The sequence below is a fragment of the Rhyacophila brunnea genome, unplaced genomic scaffold (genome assembly GCF_057557595.1).
Source record: "Rhyacophila brunnea isolate RB1 unplaced genomic scaffold, BYU_Rbru_1.0 scaffold_4, whole genome shotgun sequence".
Taxonomy (NCBI): domain Eukaryota; kingdom Metazoa; phylum Arthropoda; class Insecta; order Trichoptera; family Rhyacophilidae; genus Rhyacophila; species Rhyacophila brunnea.
Window position 1 is genome coordinate 18,767,128 of NW_028233068.1, and position 24,259 is coordinate 18,791,386.

General features: G+C 34.1%; 1 protein-coding gene and 1 long non-coding RNA gene across 2 annotated transcripts in view; both read left to right on the forward strand.

The window, feature by feature from the left end:
* LOC147067039 (uncharacterized) overlaps positions 1–6,728 on the forward strand; it is a 428,769-nt gene extending 422,041 nt beyond the window's left edge. The window contains exon 3 of the long non-coding RNA XR_015071507.1: positions 6,638–6,728. This is a non-coding gene — a long non-coding RNA (uncharacterized LOC147067039). The remainder of the gene's footprint in view (positions 1–6,637) is intronic.
* A 455-nt stretch (positions 6,729–7,183) lies between these two features.
* Positions 7,184–24,259, forward strand: part of LOC147067041 (hemicentin-2-like) — a 200,251-nt gene continuing 183,175 nt past the window's right edge. Inside the window, exon 1 of the mRNA XM_085954479.1 lies at positions 7,184–7,785. Coding sequence (XP_085810605.1) covers positions 7,201–7,785 — 585 coding nt within the window. The 5' untranslated portion in view covers positions 7,184–7,200. The remainder of the gene's footprint in view (positions 7,786–24,259) is intronic.

Below are 24,259 nucleotides of genomic sequence, written 5' to 3' on the forward strand. Positions count from 1 at the left end.
ATCTCATGATACGCCGGATTAATACTGGGTGTGGTTTAATAGGGTCATTAACTTTTAAGTTTTAAAAAAATCTAAAGAAATTTAGATGTCAGGTATCTGGGATGACAATCCCTCATCCAGTGATATAATACGCAATACTAGAGTTTCGCGAATACATTATTGACCTAATCCGCATATGCACTGGCAAATTTCGATATGCTGACAGCATACATCGCTAGCAATTTAATCATTCTCCAATATGTGAAAGCAAATAAAATCAAACCACCAAGCATGGTATCGTTATGTATGGCTTTCCTGTGTGACTTTGTACCATCCACAAAGTGATCGAAAATGCGTGAAGATCGAAATATGATTCTGTGTCATTCACTATTGTTTCTAAAGATATTTCTATGGATTTTTTTTATATCTTGTTCCAATGCGGATGAAAAAATAAAACCGTAACTTTAAAATGAAAATTGCCACAATATGACAATTATTATTATAGCGTAGCCGTGAGCTTTAAAGCTTGTAAATACAAAAGTATTTTTATTAATAATTCACCAATATCAATCACTATTTCAACATAGAAAAATGACGTGTTTGACATTAAATCAAAACACACCGGCTATTTTATTATCTGTACTTCAATATCAAAAGTTACCCTTTGACTATGTTCACATACGACTATTTTGGACTATTCTGACATTTAGATGCGATTATGATCTCTAGTGATAAAAACGTAAACATTATGTATTTTTATTTTGACGTTTTAAATGCGGCTACAAATATATATATATATCTTCAATGGCCGAGTGTTCAACGTGTCGGATTATAATTCCATAGGTCCCGGGTTTCTATACCGGGTCTGATAAATTTAAATATTATTTCCAATGTGTGTTTGGGGTAAAATTATGGACCTAATAGATTGTACAAATGGCTAACATCCATTTCTAATAAAAACAAAAATCTGTTAATACAACCTCCACTCTATGGTGGCCCATAATAATTATGATCATTTTAGGATCTAACTTGGTGACGCAATATAAGTATATAGTTAATGTAATACCTATAAGTATATATGACATATACTTACACAAAAACACGCCTTCATTAATTGGAGAATAACAATATTAACATTCAAACGACTCCAATGGTCTTAGGTTAGGGTAGGTTATGATATTTAATAGTACCGCCAACGTTATTTCTTATTTTCTATGTTTAAATGACATAGGGAAACGTCTTGAATTTATAATTTGTAATGATCACTACAAGTGTAAATATGTGAAACTAATACATCTAAATTCCCTATATAAGGTTTTCTGATTTTTTAATTTTCATTTTTCCCTAGATAGGGAACGATTGGTTTACAAAACATATTTTTTTTAAAACATAAGTACATAATTTGAAAACACTTGAAAATTGTGCAAATTCAATAAAAAGAATGTTTTATTCTTAAATCTTGTGAATTATTCGTTGAATAAAAAAAAATAATCAATTTAATTGGATTTTTTAATCGACGCCAGTGATCAGTATGATTATCTTGGAACGGAAATTGTGAGAAAAAATATTATGATGATAATATTATAATGTCATTACAAATAAGAACAACTCATTTTACTACTTATTTCAACAGTTAGTTGGAGTTAGAAACTGAGAAAACTTTCGTTAGTTAGTATAATATAAGTTTCATATAAACTTCACTTCATTGTTCTAGCGTTACTTGTATAATATTATTTGTTATTCAAGAAATCTTATCCGTACAGTTATGTTTGCGGATAATATGGAATATTTGTAAAGTAAAATTTTAACCACTTATCCAAGCTTTATTCGTAATAAAATTATTACGTATTTTGTGCAATCCTGAATATATACATCAGGCAAGTGCTCTCAAGAGACCAATATAGGTATTCAATTATTCATCTTTCGACTTACAGGAAATTAATACTTAATTACAAACGTTTGAAAATCCATTCTTTCATAATAATTACATACACAACACATTTTTGAAGTTATACTTCTTTTAGCGCGTTTGGGAAGAGTATATTTTTGGCGTGTGACATGTAGCACATAATTTATTTTTTCACACAAAAATAAACGCACTCGATTGGATTCGACCCACCGATTATTCGGTATTCGGTTATCAGCCAAACAAACTATCTTTACGCCACAGTATGATATTCCAATCGTGTCGATTATACAGTATAATATTATAGTTTAGAATTGTTCCATTGTCTATGCAGCGAATTTATTATTGTCGGCCATTTGCAATTCCTTACGTAAACAAACTATTAAACGTCATAGTGGCAGTTTTTACTTTATGTATGTAAATAAACCAACGGCGTTCCAATAAGCTCTCCTTTTTCTTGAGTGTGTAATTTAACAAGATAATTAAGAGCTAGTTGAAGAATCTAGGTTATCACAAGTTTTGATTTGTTACGCCAAAGAAGTATAACTTCTAACGCGCGTACATATGTACACACGCCGATTTTTTTGTATTATTAAATGCGTTATCTCGTAGCAATATGACTTTTATAAGACTCTTTGTAGTCGTCACCACCCAAGACTAGATAAAATACTTGAGAGGGGGGGGGGGGGGCGAGAGAATGCTTGTATTGATGAATGCCGTTAAACTGTTATCATAATTTTTAGTACGCTCTCTCAAGTTTTAAAAATTATCTCAATAATATGTTTTATTCACATTTTTCCTGGGTGATTGAATGGTAATTAATATTAACAGGGACAGCGTCTGACATTGCATTGTAAATATTACATTCAGCGAATATTTTCTGAGGCAATTGATTTAAATAATATTATATCCTAATGAAAGTACTTACCTACTTTTTTGTCGATTTTGACGCAGAGGCGACTGTTTTCACTGTCAAGATTTTTTTTTTCAATTTATTATTCGGCTTTCGCGTTTCCTACCAATTCGGGGACCCTGAGAAATGGGTCTTTTAGCCGTATGGTAAATTCGACTCTGTCATCATCATAATTAATTTAGTTGAATTTAGCCATGTCCCTCGCAATTATTGGCATTACGAATGTTAGGTTAGTCTTATATTTTAGAAAAGGCATGTCAAATGCATCGAGGATGATGGCTATATCAATTTTTGTTGATCGTACCATATAATAGGAATTGAGTCATTAAAATATACAATACGTATATTTATATTCAGTTGTAATTGTAATTATTTCATTGATAACCATTTATATTATTCGTTTAACATAATCATTTTTAATTTTAAAATCAACCATGACGAAGCCCGCGTGACATCGTCGTATCGTTTGATTATAATTGCATCACTCACGGCCTGCCGCAAGGGTGAGAGAAAGATAAAATGTGGATCCCTGTATTTTTTACAATTAAACTATGTGTATTTTATCTAATTACGACTAAATTAACTAGTGGGTGGTATTAAATATTTCAAAGCACTTAATTAATTGCATTAATTTTACAATCGACTTTTGTGGTTTGAAGCAAGGTTGAAATAATAATTACCTACTTTAAATACTAGCTAAAGTCAGGATCTTTCCAAATTTTTGTTATTGTTAGATTTTTTCTAGTAGGTAAATTATAGCGTTTTCGAATTACGTATGTTCAATAAAAAATGTTTCATTCTCAAATCGTGTGAATTAATCGTTGAATAAAAAAAATAGTGTTCACATCACAATAGTGTTGATGTTTAATTGTTAACATGTCAGTGTCCTTAGCCAATAATACATTTCGATACCCCAGTTCAATAGGGGAACAACTCATAAAACCTTGTTCCAAGATAATGGCGTTTTAATTTTTTGCAGTAATTCTCATTTTAATTTTAATGCCTTGATTTCCATAAAAGTGTATGTTTTTTTATATTTAATTTAGTGGGATTCATCAATGCACAATGAAATTGTACATTTTAATAAAGAATTAACCAATAAATTTGATTATATAACGGAATTACTGATTAATCTCGGAAAGGGTTATTCGATTTTATGACATATTAAAGAAATTTTTGATTATTTTTTTTGTTGAATTATAAAGAGAAGATTATTCTACATCGAATGGCATTCTTAACTCAAAACCTTTAAATTTTGAGTTGTTCCCCTATTAAACTGTGGTATCGATTTGTTCAAGTTGAAGAATTTTGGTAGATCACCGTCAGTTTTGATACTGGATAGTTGATAGTAGTCTACTGAAAGTTGGATATGTCGGTCCTAGAAGAAAAAACTGTTGCTCCTGATGACTAGAAAGAATAACATTGGTAGGAAGTGTATTTAATAGTGGCAAAGGATGGATGTAGCCTGTTAATATCCGACATAAATAGTGCACATTAGCCTTTGTTAGTCAGATATATTTATTTTTGTTAAGACTACAATTTACAGATGGTGTTGATTAGTTTACAAAAATCAAATAAACCCTGCCTCACCAAACCATAATAGTTTTGATATATTTTTGGCGACCCGACAAAATTTTTCACACTTTTTCGTTCATACTTATTTATTTTCGTTGAATTAGAAATACGTAATATTAAACATGTTGTTGGCTATTTTTTATTAATTCATTAAGCCCTGCCTAAATCAAACTATAATAGAAAAAAAATGTTACTCTATCTATAAAATATCCAAAATTATGCATGATTTAATTGCATATTTTTAGTTATTTTATAGAGAGACGACTATTTTTTTACTATTATCTATTATGGTTTGGTTTTCGCAGGGTTTAATTGAATTTTAAAAACTAACCAACACCATCTGTAAATTATTGTAGCTTAGTTCAATGAAAACAAATACATATGACTGACAAAGTTTAGTGTGCATTATTTATGGCGGATCTTAACAGGCTACCTCCAACCTTCGCCACCGGTATTTATTTGATCATATTCAATAATATCCAATAAAATGTGACAGAAGTAAAAGAAAATAATTATGAAACTAATGAAACTAATGAAACTATACATTATAATAATAAGTATCAGTCAAAATATACTGCACATTCAATAAATGTTTGTAATGATTAGCTACTCGTAGTATTAATTATTCTGTGGTGCATATTCATAGATTTTTAATTAGTTTAATAATATAAATAAATTTAATATGTGTATCACAGATTTATGAAACTTGGTGTCATTCATAGGTATTGTGTATTAATTAATTATTAAGACTAAATAATGTTGAATAACAGAATATAATATTATGATACTAGAGATGTACAGCCTATCCAAGGATGTACGAAAAATATCGAATTTTTGTTAATTATTAGGAACTTTATGCTGTCATTTATCATATCAAATAACATGAAAGTCTGAAGTCCCCCTATAAAGTTGGTACCTAATCCCATCGTCATTTTTTTTACTGCTAAGAAAAATGTCCTGCGTATGTAAAAGTATTATTATAATTAATGAAGCCATCCAAATAGCCATCTTTTAAAGCATTCCAATAAATCTTTTTTATGCTTTGCAAAAAGGAAACACCATAATTAATATTATAATATTATATACTTTTTAAGTGGATAATGTGGATGATAGCAAAGATATTTATTATATATTTCTCAGAAGTATTTTCAAATTATGTATGTTCAATAAAAAGACTATTACATTCTTAAATCTTGTGAATTATTCGTTTGAATAAAAAAATAGTTAAATAAATTATTAGCAAGTAACAACAAAAAATCTTGGAGTGATTCGTGACGACGGTTAGCAATTAAAGTAATTTAATACCTACTTTGATTAAAGGTACAAAAGCCGATTGCCAATTATTGGCAATACAATACTCTCTGAAGCCCTTTTTAAGTTGCCTTACTATTATTGTAAGGCAACTTAAAAAGCGCTTCAGAGAGTATTGTAAGAACTATTAGCTAAAATTCATCGCAATTAGATAAGATTCCTATAGCATAGTGGTCAATGGACGTGGGCGCGTATCCCGAGAGATGCAGGTTTGAATCCTACTGAGTGTGGTATTTTTTTTCAAAAATATTTTTCTGTGGTTATGTTTTTAAGTGTTTTCAAATTATGTATGTTCAATAAAAGAATGCCACATTCTTTAATTTCAATAAATAAAAAAATGGTAAATTTAAGATATTTTATTACCACGTTTTTATTAGCTCGTATTCTTGTTTGTCCGGTACAGATTTTTTCTTGTGTGTCCAGTATAAATTTTTTCTTGTTTGTCCAAGATTTGTATTGTACGATTGTAGATTTTTAACTATCTTCCCGACTAGCTAGACATTTGAAACGTTTAGAATATATCAGAACACGACGACAATGCATTCTTTTAATACTTTTAGCCATTTTTAAGCAGAATTGAATTCATTTTAAGTTAATTATGTTTTTTCCATTTTCTATTCATTTATATACATTTCAGTATTCTATATTTATTCAGTATTTCTATCAAGTACAATAAAAAGTTTTTATTAATACATACAATAATTGTCAAGTTTATATGATTCAACAGAAAATTTAAAAACGTGGTATATAAAAAGTTCTTTTTATCTTGAAATTATTTATGTATTTTGTTTACTTTTATCATCCACAATATCGAAATATGATTAGATACATTTAAACGTTTTCTCGTTTTATGTCATTTTAGTACGCATTGATAATACTTTACGTACTTTGAAAGTTATGATTAATCTTGTCTATTCCGCGAGACTAATTTGAGATTTTCTTTTTATTTCCAGGTCTAACAGCAACTGCGAAGGAAGAAAAAAGTCTACGAGTCTCAGAAACGCCACCTTTTCAAAAGCAAAAAGAAAACGAAAAAAGTCCGAAGAGTAATTCAAAGAATCCATCAATAGAAAAAGTCAACGTTGATTACGTTAAAACTCCAAATATTTCAAATATAGATACGTCCAGTATGATATCTTATGATTTTAATAATAATAAAAATAAATATAATGTAGTGAAAAATATTGATTATGAAGTAGAGTCTACGTCTAAGCCATTTGATATTGAAACAGAGTTATACAAAGTTTATTCTAGTGATCCTCAAACCCCTTATACTGTTGATAGTAAAGAATCATATTATAAAAGTAGTAAAGAAAAGGGAAAGAATAGTAAAGATGACGGAAATACACCCGTTATGTACACACGCTACAGAGATACATTTATGGATACCTTAACGTACAAAAAATCTGATAAAATAAATGATAATTATGTCACAGAAGAACCTAATGATGTTTACCATACTTCTTCAATCTATGAAACGTCATATGCTGAAAGCAAGAGTAACATCCAAGCAGAAATGTATGAAATAGAAGACGGTGATACCTTAGTTGACGGCTTGGGTAATATTCTTATTTTTCTTGGAGATAATTCAAATGACAATGATACGACAGAAATCCAAGACAAAATAGAAACTCCACAAAACATAATTAATGAAAAAGAATCGTCAACAACTATGGACTCTGCTAGTAATCACATAAGTACAAAAAATAAAAGCAATCTTGAAGTATCTAAACCTTTAAATGGTAACATGGGTAAATTTTTAGCTTCCGACTTCTCTAAAAGTCAAATAGAAGGAACTAAAAAAAATAATAATAAAATGCATACATCAAAGATGGAACATACTGTAAGTGGTACATTAAGTACAATTCCACATACGTTTGCACCTCGTGCTATGCATAAGAAGAAAAATAATGAAGACAAGGGGTCTAAGAAGCGTATCGAAGACGAGGATATGGATTATCAGGGAGATATGCCATTTGAAAGACTTCCTCGTCTGGAAATCATCACTGATGAAGTTCTCTCTGAGCTGAACGTCAAACAGATCTTGGAGTGCAATCTTCCGAGCAATGCTACGATGACTTCGTGGCACAAGGATGGAAAGGTAAGTTAATATAAACGTTATTTTACATTTACTTTATATCTATTTGAAGTTTGAACCACTATGGAGTATTGTCAGAATGTTCATCTCGACCAATGACATATTTAATGGACAACTCACTTCATACCGGCGCGCACGAGAAATTGTGCATGAAAGTCATTCACAGATGTATAGGTAGATGTCACGTGACCATATGACGTATCCATTTCCATTATGCGATACAAGCTTCGAGAATTTATAGTAATATAACCTTTATTGTAATGGCGTATTAGTGTCATGACTCATTGCGTTAGAAACAGATTCTCGGTTACTTACGACTTCTCGGAGATTAGACGCAAGTGATCCCAGCGCATCACAGGCGACTGTCCAATGGTTTCTGTCATTCAATCGCATTGAATAAAAATTATCTTAAAATGGCATTTTATAAATAATAAATAATACTAACACATGAAAAGCGATATCCCATCTTTCTTAGAGTGTTTAGTAGATTTCTTTTACAATTTTTAACTAGGCACATTGGCATTTTGTAACACAATAATAACGGTAGAGTCGAAACCTGACAGTCAGAAATTTTGTATGGGCAGACCCAGCGGTGTCGCCAGACCCCTTGCAAGCAGAATGTTCATTTGAGCGTAGGATACCGATATTAAAATATGAATTTCGCCATCCGGCAGACCCGACACAAAGTGAGTGTCATTTTATTTTCTAGATGCTTCGTCCATATTAATGTCATTGATCTCGACAAAAAAACTTATATTTTCACTATCGCTTTGGTCCAGAGTTAATAGATTAGGCGAATGGCTGATAACTAGTCGTCTTTTTGTCTGGTAAATGGTAAAAGTCGGTTAATTTAACATGAACTGTGCTGAGGAACGAAAAAAGTAATTTACTATTTTTAAAAAACTAATAGTATGTTTCTGAGGTATTTTAAAATTATGTATATTTGATAAATAATGTGACATCGTAAATCTTGTAAGTTATTCTATGAATAAAAAACAGTTTATTAAATTAGTACTAGCAAGGCGTGCAAGAACGTGAAAAATAAAATTTGGGAAGATCTAGAGACGTCGGCTAGTAATCAAAGGAAGAATTTAAGTAATAGTAGGATATATACCTTAATTCAAACAACAAAAGACGGTTGATAATATTATCACAATTTGAGTCACATGATTATTATTTAACTTCCTCGTAACTATGTAGGGCTAAATTGGTAAAGCATATTAACTTTTCTACAAATGGATCTGAAATTTGAAATTAATTGCAGCTTACATATATTCATTAGTATTAATATATTGAATTAAAATATGTAGTAGGTACACGCCAAACAAGATATTACGAAATTACTTCTAGGAAACTCTCCGAAAAACTTTGAAGACCGTCTTACGTTCATTGCGCCACGTTATATATCCGCGTAACGTGTGTGTTCGCATTAACAGCGAGTATTGATAACATTTGTCAGCTCCACTTATATAAGCCACATATATTTAGTCTGCATATTTTTTTTTCTTTCTTTTTTAACCATATCCGATCATAATAAGATCGTATGAACCTCCGCAGAGTGGAGGTTTGTATAACAGATTTTTGTTTTTACGATAAATGGATGTTAGCCACTTGCTCAACCTATTAGGTCCATACCCCGACTAAAAACATAAATTGATAAATAATATGTGTATTTGCCGGACCCAGGATTCGAACCTGGGATCCACGACAATATAAGTCGACTCATAAGTCGCTCGGCTTTTGCGGACGTCACGTCATATCGCATATTATATAATATATCGCCGCCTCAATACTACAACTAGATAACTCTGATTTGGTCATTGTTGGGAAAATGAAATTTAAACTTTACTTGATTAACATAAATCTATATAATTATTATTTAAAATAAAAATGAAAAATAGTGCTTGTCTAATTGGGAATGATTAAATAATGTTCAATTGTATGAAAAAATATTAAACGGCAAATAATTTTCAACAGTAGGTGCGACGAAATTTCTCACTAGTCGCCAATCGGAGACCGACGATCGAGGTGTCCGCACCTCGATTTGTTTTGTCATGGCGTCGGATGAAAATATTCTTAAATCGTGTAAAGATGACTAAAAAACTTTACGTATGTACTTAAAAAAGAAAACATGTCAATGAATATACTATTATTATTAGTAATATAACAATAAACATAACATTAAATGGTCGCATGTTGGATTTTTATAACAAATTATATTTCGTTCGGCACGCGTCATTTACACAATCCATGCATCGCCTAGCCACGATCTTTTTAAACCACACCTCAACTGAAGTATAGCCTTAATGCATTCATGGTTTTAAAGTTGTAAAGGGGCCAAAGGTTGGTATGACTTCAGTGGGGTATGCCTTGATGCCAGATCAGGTGTGCTTCCATTTGAAATGCTGAGTATGTCGACTATCCATGATAGCTCTGCCAACAAATCCTACCTCTAACCTCTCCGTGGGGGTCCCTAGGCAATGCAGCATGCTGTAGCAGATAGAGGAGGGTGCAAGGCGAATCACCAGCGCCTAAAAACTGGTACATTCTGGCTACGGGAAGGAAAACCCCTACAGAAAACCAGGGCATGTTCACGGGCCCTAAGGTGGCAGCCCCACCAGTGAACTCGGGTGCTGTGGGATGATCACCTGCACACCCTAAAACAACAGATTAATCCAAGCACAGGGAAGCCTCGGACCCCCGTTTCCATCTTGACGACCTCGCCTGAATTCGGTAAACGATTTTATTTTGGAACCTACAATATCCGTACTCTAAATGTCCCTGGAAAGGCCGAGCATCTAACAGAAATACTTTCTCAATACAAGTTAGATGTTCTCGGGATCAGTGAGTGTCGACTCACTGGCATTGGCGAGAAGTTTATTCGTGGGTTTCGTCTATTGTACTCCGGACACGCCACATTGCGACGTAGTGGAGTCGGATTGCTGATGTCCAAGGAAGCTTGCAAGTGCCTCACCAGCTGGGAACCTATCTCCGAACGTCTACTCCGCGCTACTTTCAAGACCAAGTCGGGCTCCATCACTTTTCTGCAGTGCTATGCTCCCACAGAGGCTGCTAGCGATGCAGATAAGGATACATTCTACGAAAGTTTGGCGGAAGCCGCTGGAAATATCCCCAGCTGTGATCATGCAGTTATCCTTGGTGATCTTAATGCCAAAGTAGGATCTGACCCCTCGCGTGGACCCTTTGTGCTGGGAAAACATGGCCTTGGCCAAATGAACGATAATGGTTCCCGTCTGGTAGATTTTGCCTCAATGAATGGTCTTGTGATTGGTGGTAGTCTTTTCCCTCATAAGACCATCCACAAATATACATGGACATCGCCAGACGGTAATACAAGAAACCAGATCGACCACATTTTGGTCAAAGCGAAATACCGGCATGAACTGCTAGACGTGCGGACATATAGAGGTGCAGACATCCACAGTGACCACGAACTCTTGGTCGGGAAATCCCGTATAGACCTCAAACGAGTCCCAAAACCCAAAAGGACGGTCAGACTCGATGTGGAAAAACTGAAAAGTACCCGTGTGCGTGCAACCTATGAGCTGGAGCTGCAGAAGCGCTTATATGATGCTAGAACTCTCACGTCTTCCATCGACTCGGATCCTTTGGAAGGAAAATGGATATTATTCCGGGATGCTATAATGAGCTCCGCAACTACTGCATTAGGAGAGCGGCATACGCACAGGCCGGACTGGATGTCACCTCATACATGGGAGATGATTGAGAAGAGGAAGCTCCTGAAAGAATTGCGAGACAATGGTACATACGACCCACAGCGCAGCGCGGAATACCAGACAATGGACCGCGTGGTAAAGCGTTCTGCCCGCCGCGATAAGCGCCGACGCCTGGATGACCTCATTCGGGATGCGGAATCTGCTGCCTGCAAGAATAATCCAAGTGCTCTCTTCCGCATCACCAGAGCAATTTGCGGTAAAAAACGTCCAGTGGTCACTGCATTACGCAACTCTGACGGAGTGACAGTCACCGAACCTGCAAAGGTCCAGGAGCTATGGCACCAACATTTCAGTGATGTCCTGAATCGCCCACCTCCATTGCATCCCTTCGATATTCCGTCGGAGATCACCGCCCTCAGAATCACTACTGCATCGGGATTCTGCGAAGATCCTCCGACAACTGCTGAAGTTAAAGAGGCTGTCAAAAGATTGAAGCGCAGGAAAGCTCCTGGAGATGATGGCATCCATGCAGAATTTCTGCTCTGCGGACTGAGCGCTGTATTGCCGTCCTTGTGTGACCTTCTGCACGAGGTGTGGGAAAGGGAGCAGTGCCCTAAAGCCTGGAGGGATGGTACCGTTGTTACTCTGCACAAAAAGGGTAACCCACAAGACTGTAATAATTACAGAGGAATCACTCTCCTCAGCGTTCCCGGGAAGGTGTTGGCGCAGATTCTCCTGTACAGGATTAGAAGTCCCATGCTGGACGTTTTGCGTGCGCAGCAGAGTGGATTTGTCCCGGGGAAGTCCTGCTCAGAGCATATTTCAACTCTCCGAAGCCTTCTGCAACAGTACCAAGAGATGAATATACCTGTCGCCTGCTGCTTCGTGGACTATGAAAAGGCATTTGACAGTCCTCATCGTGAATCTCTGTGGCAAATTCTGCTAGGATATGGTGTCCCACGGAAACTGGTCGCCGTGATAAGTGCTCTCTACACCAATACAGAGTGTCGCGTGAGAGCAGCCGGAACATCCTCTGACCTCTTTGAAATCACGTCAGGAGTCAAGCAAGGATGTGTACTTGCGCCCTTTCTTTTTATCATCATGATGGATTTCATAATGCGTAAGACGGTTTGCCCCGACAGTGGGATACGCCTACATCATGATGACACAAGCGATCTATGCGAAGAAAGACTGTGCGACTTGGAGTATGCAGACGACGCAGTCGTGTTTGACTCGACGATCGAGAGGTTGGAAGTGACCGTGAACAGGCTAGCCGCGAACTCGATGCGTGTGGGTCTTCATCTGAATGCCGCTAAGACCAAATCCATGTGCAGTGCTGCTTGCATCGACGCCGACACTCCTCTGCGGGTTTCTGGTCTGCCCGTCGAGCTGGTGTCCAGATTCAAGTACTTGGGTGCCACGGTTGCCGATGATGGTGGTATTTCTAGTGAGCTTGGAATCCGCATGGGTGTGGCGGGCTCTGCGTTCAACCAACTTGGAGTCGCATGGAGGTCAAGGCTGTATTATGTGAGGACCAAATGTCGTTTGTTTAACGCGTGCGTGCTACCTGTGCTCCTGTATGGCTGTGAGACATGGCATCTTACTAAGCTTCAAGAGTCTCGGCTTTTGAGCTTTGAGAATCGATGTCTCCGCAGAATCTTAGGGGTACATTGGTACGACCGCGTTACAAATATCCGAGTTCGTGAGCAGACACAACAGCCTTCGGTGATTGAAGTTATCACGAAGAGACGATTCACGTGGCTGGGACATGTATTCCGGATGCCGCCAAAAAGTGCAGCACTTCGTACCCTTGTGGCACAGCCTCAAGGGTTCCGTCGCCGTGGCCGGCCCTCCCTCACCCTGCAGCGATGCTACAAAAGCGACCTACGTGCTGCAGGTCTGACATGGCGGGAGGCACAGGAGTTAGCGATGGACCGAGGGAAGTGGCGCCAACTTGTGCTTGCCCTATGCCCCAATGTTGGGACGTGACAGGGTGAAAGAAGAAAGAAGAAGATTATTTTCAAACACAAAATTGATACAGTTCCCATTAACTTCTGACATACCTAGTTTTATCATTTTGTAGGGAAGGAAATAATGTAGAATCATATTTAATAGAAGTTATATCAAAAACAGTGAAAACCAAGTTATGTTTTAGTTTTAAGGTGACTTTATATGGAACATATTATTCTTCAACATGTTTTATTAAAATCTTGATTCCTTCTTCCAAGCAAATTTGACAAAGTTTCTCGTGCATTTCATTCAGAAACAGTATGATAACAGGAATACTAATATTTGTAAATACTAGGAAGCTGGTGCGTTCATCATCCCATTTACATAATATAACGATCAACCATCCTTATGGATGGCATCTCCGATCGCTGTAAATTTTGGATAGGCTCTGCGTATATCTTAATTGTTTCTTAATCTTCAGGAATAAATTCAGATTTACGTTAGATTAAGTAGGCAAGAATAATCCTCAGCCAGTGCCGTAGTTAATTACAATCCCCGAATAACTCATTAATTTTAATGACGATGTTTTCAGCAAGTCATTTGATTAAAAAGTAGGCACACACAATTCAAAGTCAAATTCAATTTTATTTATTTTGTAAACCTCCGTCATTTCTGGTACTACAACCCTTATTGAGTCTTGGCCTCCTCCGAAACCTTTTCCATCCTTTATGATCCAGCGCCGACGCTTTCCAGTTACATTGAAAATAAATCCAGGTGAAGGATGGGTTTGAATATACAAAATCTGTTTTTTTTATGATTCATCTACTCACGACTACTACATCGACGATAGAATATAACTCCTCACCTCCGTAACTTGGTACTTACTTCAAAAGAACCGCATGCATGTCTTTGTAGAGGTTTACTCAACCTTACAACAGAAGCACTTTTATCTATGATCATTTATATAACATAGATAATAATACGAGCAGGAAATGACAGTCAACAAAATCAGTTGCATTTTCGGTCTTCAACGATACAGTCACATTATGCGAGCAACTCCGCATAACGTTCAACCTCAAATCAATGTGAGTCTAACATTTAGTGCCATGTTCATCATAAATGTATTACTACAATATAAAACCAATAATATCAACACTGTGTATTATTTCAACTGTGTCCCGAAACATCATATCATATACACACAACGCAACCCTCTGTAAAATTAATAAATGATGTATCCTTACACCAAGAAACATAATACTCGTATATATCTCGGTTTCATATGGATATTATGAGAGATGCAATTTATTTTATAATTCGTCTATCTGCGATACGAAAAGTCATTGTGCCAGCTCAGAAAGTAGTCGTGGATACCACTGCTCACCCTCCCGTATTTGAAAGGTACCGCGTACGCACCTCAATTTTGGAAGCCTAATATTATGTGTACATATTATTAATTATATTAATACTATCGACTGAAGGTACTGAATGTAGTATCTTTATTGTTCAAAAGAATAATGATCTATTATTATGTTTTGACGATTTATTATAATAAGATAGGGTTTTTACTAATTAGGTTTTTTACTGACATTTCAACTATTCATAAGTTGTTTATTATATTTTTGTAACCTTTGACTTGATAGGTAGGTAATGGAGTTTTTACCTACTGTATTGTATTAATTTATTATATAAGCTAGAGTAAAGAGAGTTCGTTGTCAGTGTGTGTTTACCTTTGGTGAGTGTACACGGCGCCTTAAGATGCCGAAAAGCGAAACCCGGGTCGCAAAAAACGACTTAAATGGAATAGTACAGAGCTTGAATCCATTAGAATATTATTAATTGGTAAAAGCATTCTTCTTCGTCTGGATGTCACGAATGAGGATCGCGACCCAGAAGATTGACCGTCGGGTATCACACTTTACCACGGCTCGGCTCTACCCTTCTCGATACGGTTTCATGTAAGTTGTACGTATTACATTTTTCGGTAGCACAGTTTACCGTGAACAATCTTACAAATACGGATTGTTCGTGAGACATCGCAGACAGTAGCGTTCCAATAATTGTATTAGATTCATTTTGATATTGATACGACTTGATACTAATTACGAGCACCTACCAGAATTTTATTATAAATTGTATGATTTAACTGTAGTTATAGTTTACATGGTTTTCATCTATTACGTATTTCGTAAGTCTTTTATTTAGGCATGAATTTGATCTCAATACTATACGGCCATCTATTTCCGAAACAACATCTCGCGGTAAACTGTGATACGGCCAACTGCATAATATGTACAAATTTCCGGACACAACTTTTATTATCATGTTAGACTATGTTATATTATTTTCTACTATTGTGTAACAGTACGTTTACTATCTCTGTTTTTTGTTATTTTGCTTTTATCAATAAAAACAAATTTATTTTATTGTGTTAACTGTCAATACATAGTGGAACTGCATTATATTATTGATTTATATTAATAAAACGCATTTTTTTGAATTTATTCCACTTTTTTATTTAATAAATTTGGACCAGTTTCGTCAGACTCAAATTTTTGCGTTTTATTAATATAAATCAATAATAAAAACAATTACAATTTATTTGTAAATGGTGTATATCACATACCTGTTTATGATATTATACAATACGCTACTGTTCTTATTAGAGTCGAAGCGATGGCTTCTTATCGAAATTTTCGGGATCTAATTCGTCGTGGAATCGCGCTCTCGGAGTTGGAGTAAGTAATTCGGTTGATCCTGCCTGAACATACTCCGGGTTCGACTCCCGCCGGGATGCCGCTTGATAGGGGAGTGTTTAAGCTGTCTTACGCAGCTTTACTGCTAAACGGTTGTTTAAAATGCCAGGCCTTCTCAATGTACAGAACAGATAACACTTAAAAAATATTCATATATGGAATGTTGAATTAAAAAATAGTTAATTAAAAATTATTAGAAAGTTCAAGTAAGTTACAACAAAAACCCTTGGAGTGATTCGTGACGTCGGTTTGTAATTGAAGTAATACCTACTTTGATTTAAAACACAAAAGCCGATCGCACATAGTAACTCAATTTGGAAAGCGCTTTGGTGAATATTGATAGTCATTAGTTAAAATGTGTTGCTTAAGTATGACTCCTTTAGCATAGCGGTAGCATAACTAAACTATTAGGTAGTCAATAAAGTACCACTAAATATAAAATTACGTAATATTTGGAAGAACTCAGAAGCATACAGAAACAAAACCACTAATAAACCATTTCTTTTATTCAACGGTTTATTAAATTATTATTAAGTGCAAGTAATAACTAAAATTTGGAGTGATCCGGGCATCAGTTAGTAATTAAAGCACTCAATTGATAACTTGATTTAAAACAAAAAAAATAAACCCAACATTAACGCAATTTCATAATCATTTCATACAAGAACTGCTAGTTAAATTCGTCGTAATTAAGTATAATTTCCGTAGCAAAGGGTTGAAGCGGACCCTTTTCTGATTTTCTCCGCTCCAGCTCTGCTCCGGGACCTAATACTTGCTCCAGTTTCGCTCCAAGGTCTGCTCCGCTCTGGGTAAAAAGTTTTAATAGGTATATATCATAATTATGTATACAAGTATTAAAAATAAATAGTTTTAAAATAAGGTTTATTATTCGTCATTTTCGTTGTAAATTATATTAAACAAAACCGACAGCAAATCGTTTTTCATTATCTGCGTCTTCTGTTAAAAAGTGAGGTTATTTATTACTTGGCAGTTTTCCCGTATTTAAAATAATTCAAGTGTTGCAACGTGTCAAATATAATATTTTCATTGGATTCTAGGATGAAAATTTAATAGTTATAAAAAACATCCGGAGCTTGTTTGGCACATAGGCGCAAATCTAGTGGTTACCGGTTCAAAAAATATATTTCTAGTAGGTATATATCTGAGTTATATTATATTTTAATTATGTAAATCCATTAATGTATTTCACTTTCACGGACGTACGAGATCGGAAAAAATTCTTAGAAATAATACTTCATATAAACTTAACTATTAATACTTAAATACTTTCATAATTAATCTACCTAATAATAAGAGCTTGTAAAAAATATTTTTGAAAAAAATGGGTACCTAGAGGAAGACAAACTGCATCCAAAGATTTTGGCCAATTAGGCAATCTGTACCATATTATGAATGACCCCGAAATTTACTTACAACCATGCGTACGAGATATACTATTATCAAATTGCGTTAATATTGACGATCATTTTTTTATATTTTTTATCAAGATATGATCTCTCAAATCTTGAGTATATTTGCATCTGTACCAACTATTTCACTGGACTATTGCAAATGGGCATCATGACCTGTTCTAGTGCTCATGAATGAAATTATCATGGATAAGCCTTCATCTAACAGTGAATTAATGTACACTAACGATGATGATTATAATTGAAGTTATTGCCTCCGTAATTTTGAGATAATCGAAAAAATCCTCAAGCACATTTGGAATTGCAAATATAATACTCACTGGCGGCTCCCTCTATAGGTCATTCGGTCATTGACCTGCCAAAATAAATACCTAAAAGTCCGGCCGCACCGGCAACAAGTCGCGCGACAACTCGTTAAATTTTACGATAATTATCATAATTGCTTAAGAAATTTTACGATAATTATCATGCTTATCGTAAAATTTAACGAGTTGTCGCGCGACTTGTTTTCGGTGTGGACCCGGCATTACAATCGACATAATAATATTAATAATATGTGCAATGTCATATATAATAATATTAATAATAATCGGTGGATTTGAAATTATAGGGCGCGCGATATTGTGTCAACCCAGTCTATTGGGCTTTTTTTGTTTGGGCGATAATTCCCCGAACAAAAATATTGTGTTCGCCGGCAGTCTGAAAATTGACCCAAATTGAATATTTTTATAAAATTTTCTCTCTCGTTTCTCATACATAAGACAGAGATCGATATAACACAAAATACGAGATCGAAGCTTGTAACGGTGCGTGAATTACTGTAATATCGGCAATGCCCGAGTGTGAGACAAAAGATTTTTTCACCTAATTAAATGAAACAGAATGATAACACTGACTAGATAATTGGTCTCAAGACGCAACTGTGTATGCGGTTCGGATTCGTTGACAGGTTTTGACGAATGCCTTTGGTTATTTTAATAATATATAAGGAGTTTTTGGTGATTTATAACATTTTTGTGAAGCAGTTAGTACGCACGCAGTAGCAATTGAAGTCTGTGATACAATTATAATGGAAATGGAAGCACGATTTGCATCCAACGATCATCTCATTATATCCGATTTGTTCAATAAAGAAAATTACACTGATTTTAAAAATAATTTTCCCACACGTCAAGTAAATTTGGTAAAACTGTTAGAAGAAATAAACATAATCAAGTTAAAAAATGAATTATTGGTGTTTTATCAACGAGATGATTTGCATGGCGCTATTAGTGCAGTTTCTCTTCTACATTTTTTACTCAGCAATAATTTCAACGAAACATTTTCCGAGTCGATCAAAGTTCTCCAATTTATTTGCGTCATACCAATGACAACAGTTGAAAGTGAAAGATGTTTTTCCACTCTCAAAAGAATAAAAACCTTTCTACGCAATAGGGCCAGGATAGACTGACCGCTCTTGCAATGCTCAGTATTGAAAAAAAATATGTGGGAAAAATAGACAATTTTTATAATCGTGTGATTGATGATTTTTCAAAAAGCAAAGAAAGAAAAGTGGACCTGATTTACAAAAAATTATAACGCGTTGTGTGCAATTTCGGTTAACGATGGGTTGGCGTTATGAAAAACGGACATTTTTTGAAGGGTTAGTAGGTACCGACCTATAACAATTTCTAGCACTTATTCTATAATGTATAAAAAGTCAATTTGCAATACGTCTTTTCAGTATACAACGAAAAGGCAAATTAAAATAATATATTCAAAATTGACCTGCTAGGTTTTTCCGGATTAAGCCGCCAATGATAATACTTTATATCTGTAAACATATTAGTTAATTATTATTCAAGTTGAATAATTAATAATGAATGAATTAATTCGAGACATGCCGTGGTTTGGTATGACGTACATTTGTTGAATTCCGATTATTATGTATTATTATATGTTAATTGGATGTGATATACACAGAATTAAATTGAAAACGATGAATAAACAGTATTTAAAAACACACTTAACGTTTTGAAGCGATCAAGTAGCTTTAAAAATACCTTAGAATGACAAATTTCAAAATTGTAGACTGAGTCTACATCATGGTAACGCGCGTATTTTTTTACGATGTTATGGAAAGGGTTAAATAAAATGATCCAAGAGTCATGAAAGTTATTTTTAAAAATACCATGTTTAAGGTTGTTCGAGAAATATAAAAATGGCGGCTGATGAATATAACTATATTTGCAATCCACTTCCGCCTTAATAATATTAATGTAAAAAAAAATAAGGTAACCAATCCACTTTAAAACTAATCGCCTCAAGTAGAATGTTATATTATAATTACAAAGTGTCTGAATCATTTTATAAATTTTCCATGTTAGTCCTGTTTTATATCTTAAGTAGAAAACGAGTACTTATATTTTTTTCTTGTCTTACATGCAGTTTGCAGATACTATTACACGCTCCACTTATGTAGTTGCTTGGAAGTACTGGGTGGATACTTTGTTTAATCTTTGTTTAAAAAAAAAATGCTAGATTTCACTCTTCTTGCATGCAGACAATCCTCTAATAATACAGTGTGGCGCAAAAGTTTGGCGTCTCTGTTGTTGTGAGCATTAGCCGGAATTAAGTTGCAAGGCGCGACGTTTTAATGTTTCGCTTTTTGGGATTTTAACCCCTTAATTGCGCCAGAGGCTCTCACAAGAAATACATAGCTACCTACCTATCTAACTACTCTACAGTGACTACGAAATGAAAATTGTGCGTTTGCTTACGTCGCGAATCGCTTTTCCACTGCGACAGCAATATTTAAAACAAGGAACCGGTTCAGTTGAACAATGAGAAAGCGGGTCTATTAATATTTTTTTAATTTATTACAAATGGGAAATAAACAGTTGTCATATTTTACATAACAACCGAAAGCAAAAATAAATACAGATGAATCGCAGCATTATCAAAGTTGTGTGTATTAAAATACTTTTTCTATGGGAAATGAATGTTAGCTAATATTTGTTAGAAAGAATTAGAGTATAAAATAATTACAAGATAAAAAAAACTTTTTATATACAACGTTTTAAAATTGTCTGTTCAATTATTATGCTCAATATGCTCAAACTTGTACTTGATATGAAGTAAATAAAAAACAAACATAGAATACTGAAATTTCATTTTGACACTTCATTTTGATTTCCATAGTAACGCACGTACATATTAATAATTTAGTTACTAGGACCACCCCCTTAGCAACCAATAATAGTCTTTTACTTTTTACGGATTTTTCTGAAAAACTTTCCATACAAAACAGAATTAACTGAAAATGAATTCAATTCTGCTTAAAGATGACTAAAAGTATTAAAAGAATGCATTGGCATCGTGTTCTGATATATTCTAAAAGTTTAAAATGTCTAGTTAGTCGGGAAGTTAGTTAAAAATCGGTTGCAAGATGTGTACTGGAGAAACAACCACCAGACAAACAAGAATACGAGCTAATAAAAACGTTGTAAAATCAACGAAAGCATAAAACATCAAAGTATAATAAATCTCGGCAACATTATTAAGGCTGTATTAATAAATACCCAATAGCTGTTTGCCAAGAAGTCTATATATCTGTCATTTTCTTGAGCCTTCGCGTAGGTACTTAAAACTGCTACTGTCTTTTCCTAGATATTTATAGAAAACCTAAATTCGTAAATTGCAATGCTACAAGTTTGAATATGTAGAAGATAATACATTTTAAGTTTTATTTATGTAAGATAAAAAAAATCTTCGTTTTCGCTTTCGCTATCCGAAAAATTATGACTCTTTTAAATGTCCCAGGATGTCTCTCCAGAGAGAATACGTTGTAATTCAAAAGCGTCCCTAGAGCAGCGCCCGACAACCTATGCCACGCGTGCCACTAGGTGGCACGCGAAAGGATTTTTGGTGGCACGCCTCGAAAATGACGATTCGGTACTTTTTGTTAATTGAAAAGTTTTTTACATTTTCCAAATTAAAGAAGTTTGTGGATACTTTAAGTAATAGCTTTGTAATAACTGATATCATGGATTATATATTAACTTTGCAGAAGTATTTCATAGACAGGTTAAAGGGTTTACAAAAACACTCACCCGTGTTTAAATATATTTTGCAGCCTAACTTAAAGACAGCTACAAAAAAAAAGAATATTTTGAATTTTTGAACATTCAGTATATTGAATTAGAGTTAATCGAATTTAACAATTCTGAAATTTGGAAATTGAACTTCAAAGCTGCCAGAGATGAAATTATGAAAAGCGAAGACAATTATCTTGACATGATAACCAAAACGTGGAATGAACTCCCAGACAGATTTGATTGTATGAAAAAGGTCGCACTCGCTTTTTTAAGTGTTATCAGTACAACGTACTACTGCGAGCAAACATTCTCAATTATGAAATAAGTATATTATAAACCCGTATCGAAATCGTTTAACTGAAGAAAATTCAGAAATGTGCATAAAATTAAAAACTTTAAACTATTAAATAAATATTGAGGTGTTAGCTTCCAAAATTGAACCTCAAGGGAGTCACTAATGTTTAAATATTGTAATTTTGATGTAGCTTGTATTATTAATATTATAGTCAAATAAAATTGTCTCTCAATAGATTTATTAGTTTTATTTCAGTGGCACGCTGAGTGTCCAGTACATTTAATTAGCAGTTTTGTGGCACGCCAATACATTTGGGTTACCAATCGCTGCCCTGGAGCATTGATATATAAACAAAATGCAAGTTTTGAAAAACTTACATTATAATATGGGGTCAAGGAAGTTAAAGGTCTCTTCGTAACTTTCAAGTTCCGCACCGGTGAGAATCGTTTCTTGCTTTAATGTACCTATCTTAATCATGTTTCTTCAGCGGTCCCTGCAGTTTACCATCCGTATACCTGAATGTATTGAGAATCCCATTATTTCCTTTACTTGTCGACACTTGGGTTTTTTCAATGTACCGTTTTCCGTAAAAAAATACAGGATGCAAACCACATTCTCTGAGAATGTCCTAAAATGTATACGGAAAGGAAGGAGCTGCTCAAGATGGTTCAACCAGCATCCCAGCGGACCTGGTCGTCACAAAGAGAAATTTTGTTGTATTTAGAGAATTTGTCATATTGCCAACGTGAAGATAAAATTTAATATCTTCACTTAGATTGTTCAGCAGTTTTGTATTAGCTTTTGATACTTACTATAATTTTTCCTCTACATGCTTCTCTCCCATGGGTACTCGTCAAAGCACATTTGAATGCATGGCGACCTCAATATTGGGTTACTGCTTTTGAGACATTCCCAGTCATAAAAAATATGATGCTGCACATCGCAACGTAGGGTTGGTGGTCAACCTATCTTTTTCCCTTCTGTCTATGTAGATTGACAGTCCTTTACATAATATATTTCATCCAAAACGGAGATATTCATACGTATTCCAGTTCATGACGTCATCATCATGCGCTTCCAGCACGGAATCTAAAAGGCTCGTATTTTTCTTTTTGCTTTGTAGTAAAAATAATACTACAAATAACTACAAGATAAAAAGAACTATTTATATACCACGTTTTTAAATTTTCTGTTGAATCATATAAACTTGGCAATTCTATGTATTAATAAATACTTTTTTTTGTACTTGATAGAAATAGGTACTGAATAAATATTATAGAATACTGAAATCTCATTTTGACATTTCATATTGATTTCCATAAAAACGCACGTATATATTAATAATTTAGTTGCTAGGACCCACTTAGCAACCAATAATATTGAGTAGTCAATATTACTTTTAACGATCTTTTTCCGAAACATACGAAACAGAATTAACTGAAAATGAAGTCAATTCTGCTTAAAGATGGCCAAAAGTATTAGAAGAATGCATTGTCGTCGTGATCTGATATATTCTAAAAGTATCAAATGTCTAACTAGTCGTGAAGTTAGTTAAAATCTTGGACATATTTGTATTGTACAAGAAAAAATCTGTACCGGAAAAACAAGAATACAAGCTAATATAAACGTGGTAAAATAGATACGGAAGACTGGAGACCAGTTGCACTTGGGGTCATTTAATATAGTACAGCTTTTCCATATAGCTCATCGCTTTTTTCCGATGCCTCGTCTGTAACAATATAGCCTAATATACTAAGGAAAGAAAATATAAATCGTAATAACATTAATTAGGTATATCGCTATATTTTTATGTAGATCAAAAAAATATTTGGTAAAACGAAACGAAAAGAGTGAGGGATAAGAAAAAAAATTCAAAGAATTAAGACCATTAAAATTTATAATAAATTTCTAAAATTTTTATGTGTAAGCAAAGAGAATGATAAACAGTATGATCATGAGACAAATAATATAAATGGTATTTGAAAAATTCTTAAAACGAGAACAAAATAATTTCACCCAATTATTGTGAGTCGGTATTCATCATGCTACATAATAATAATATGTAGGTATGAAATTTAACATTTCTGTTTAAGTCAAATTAAATATATTTAATCATTTATAATGAGCAAAATATTAGATATTCAAACAATATTAAACTACGTTGGTGTTTAAATCCTCCGATGTGTGAGTTTCATCAAAAGTGTTTCCTTTAAATGTTATCGTTTATTTACTTATATATTATTATACCGAATAGTTTATTACATCTACATCT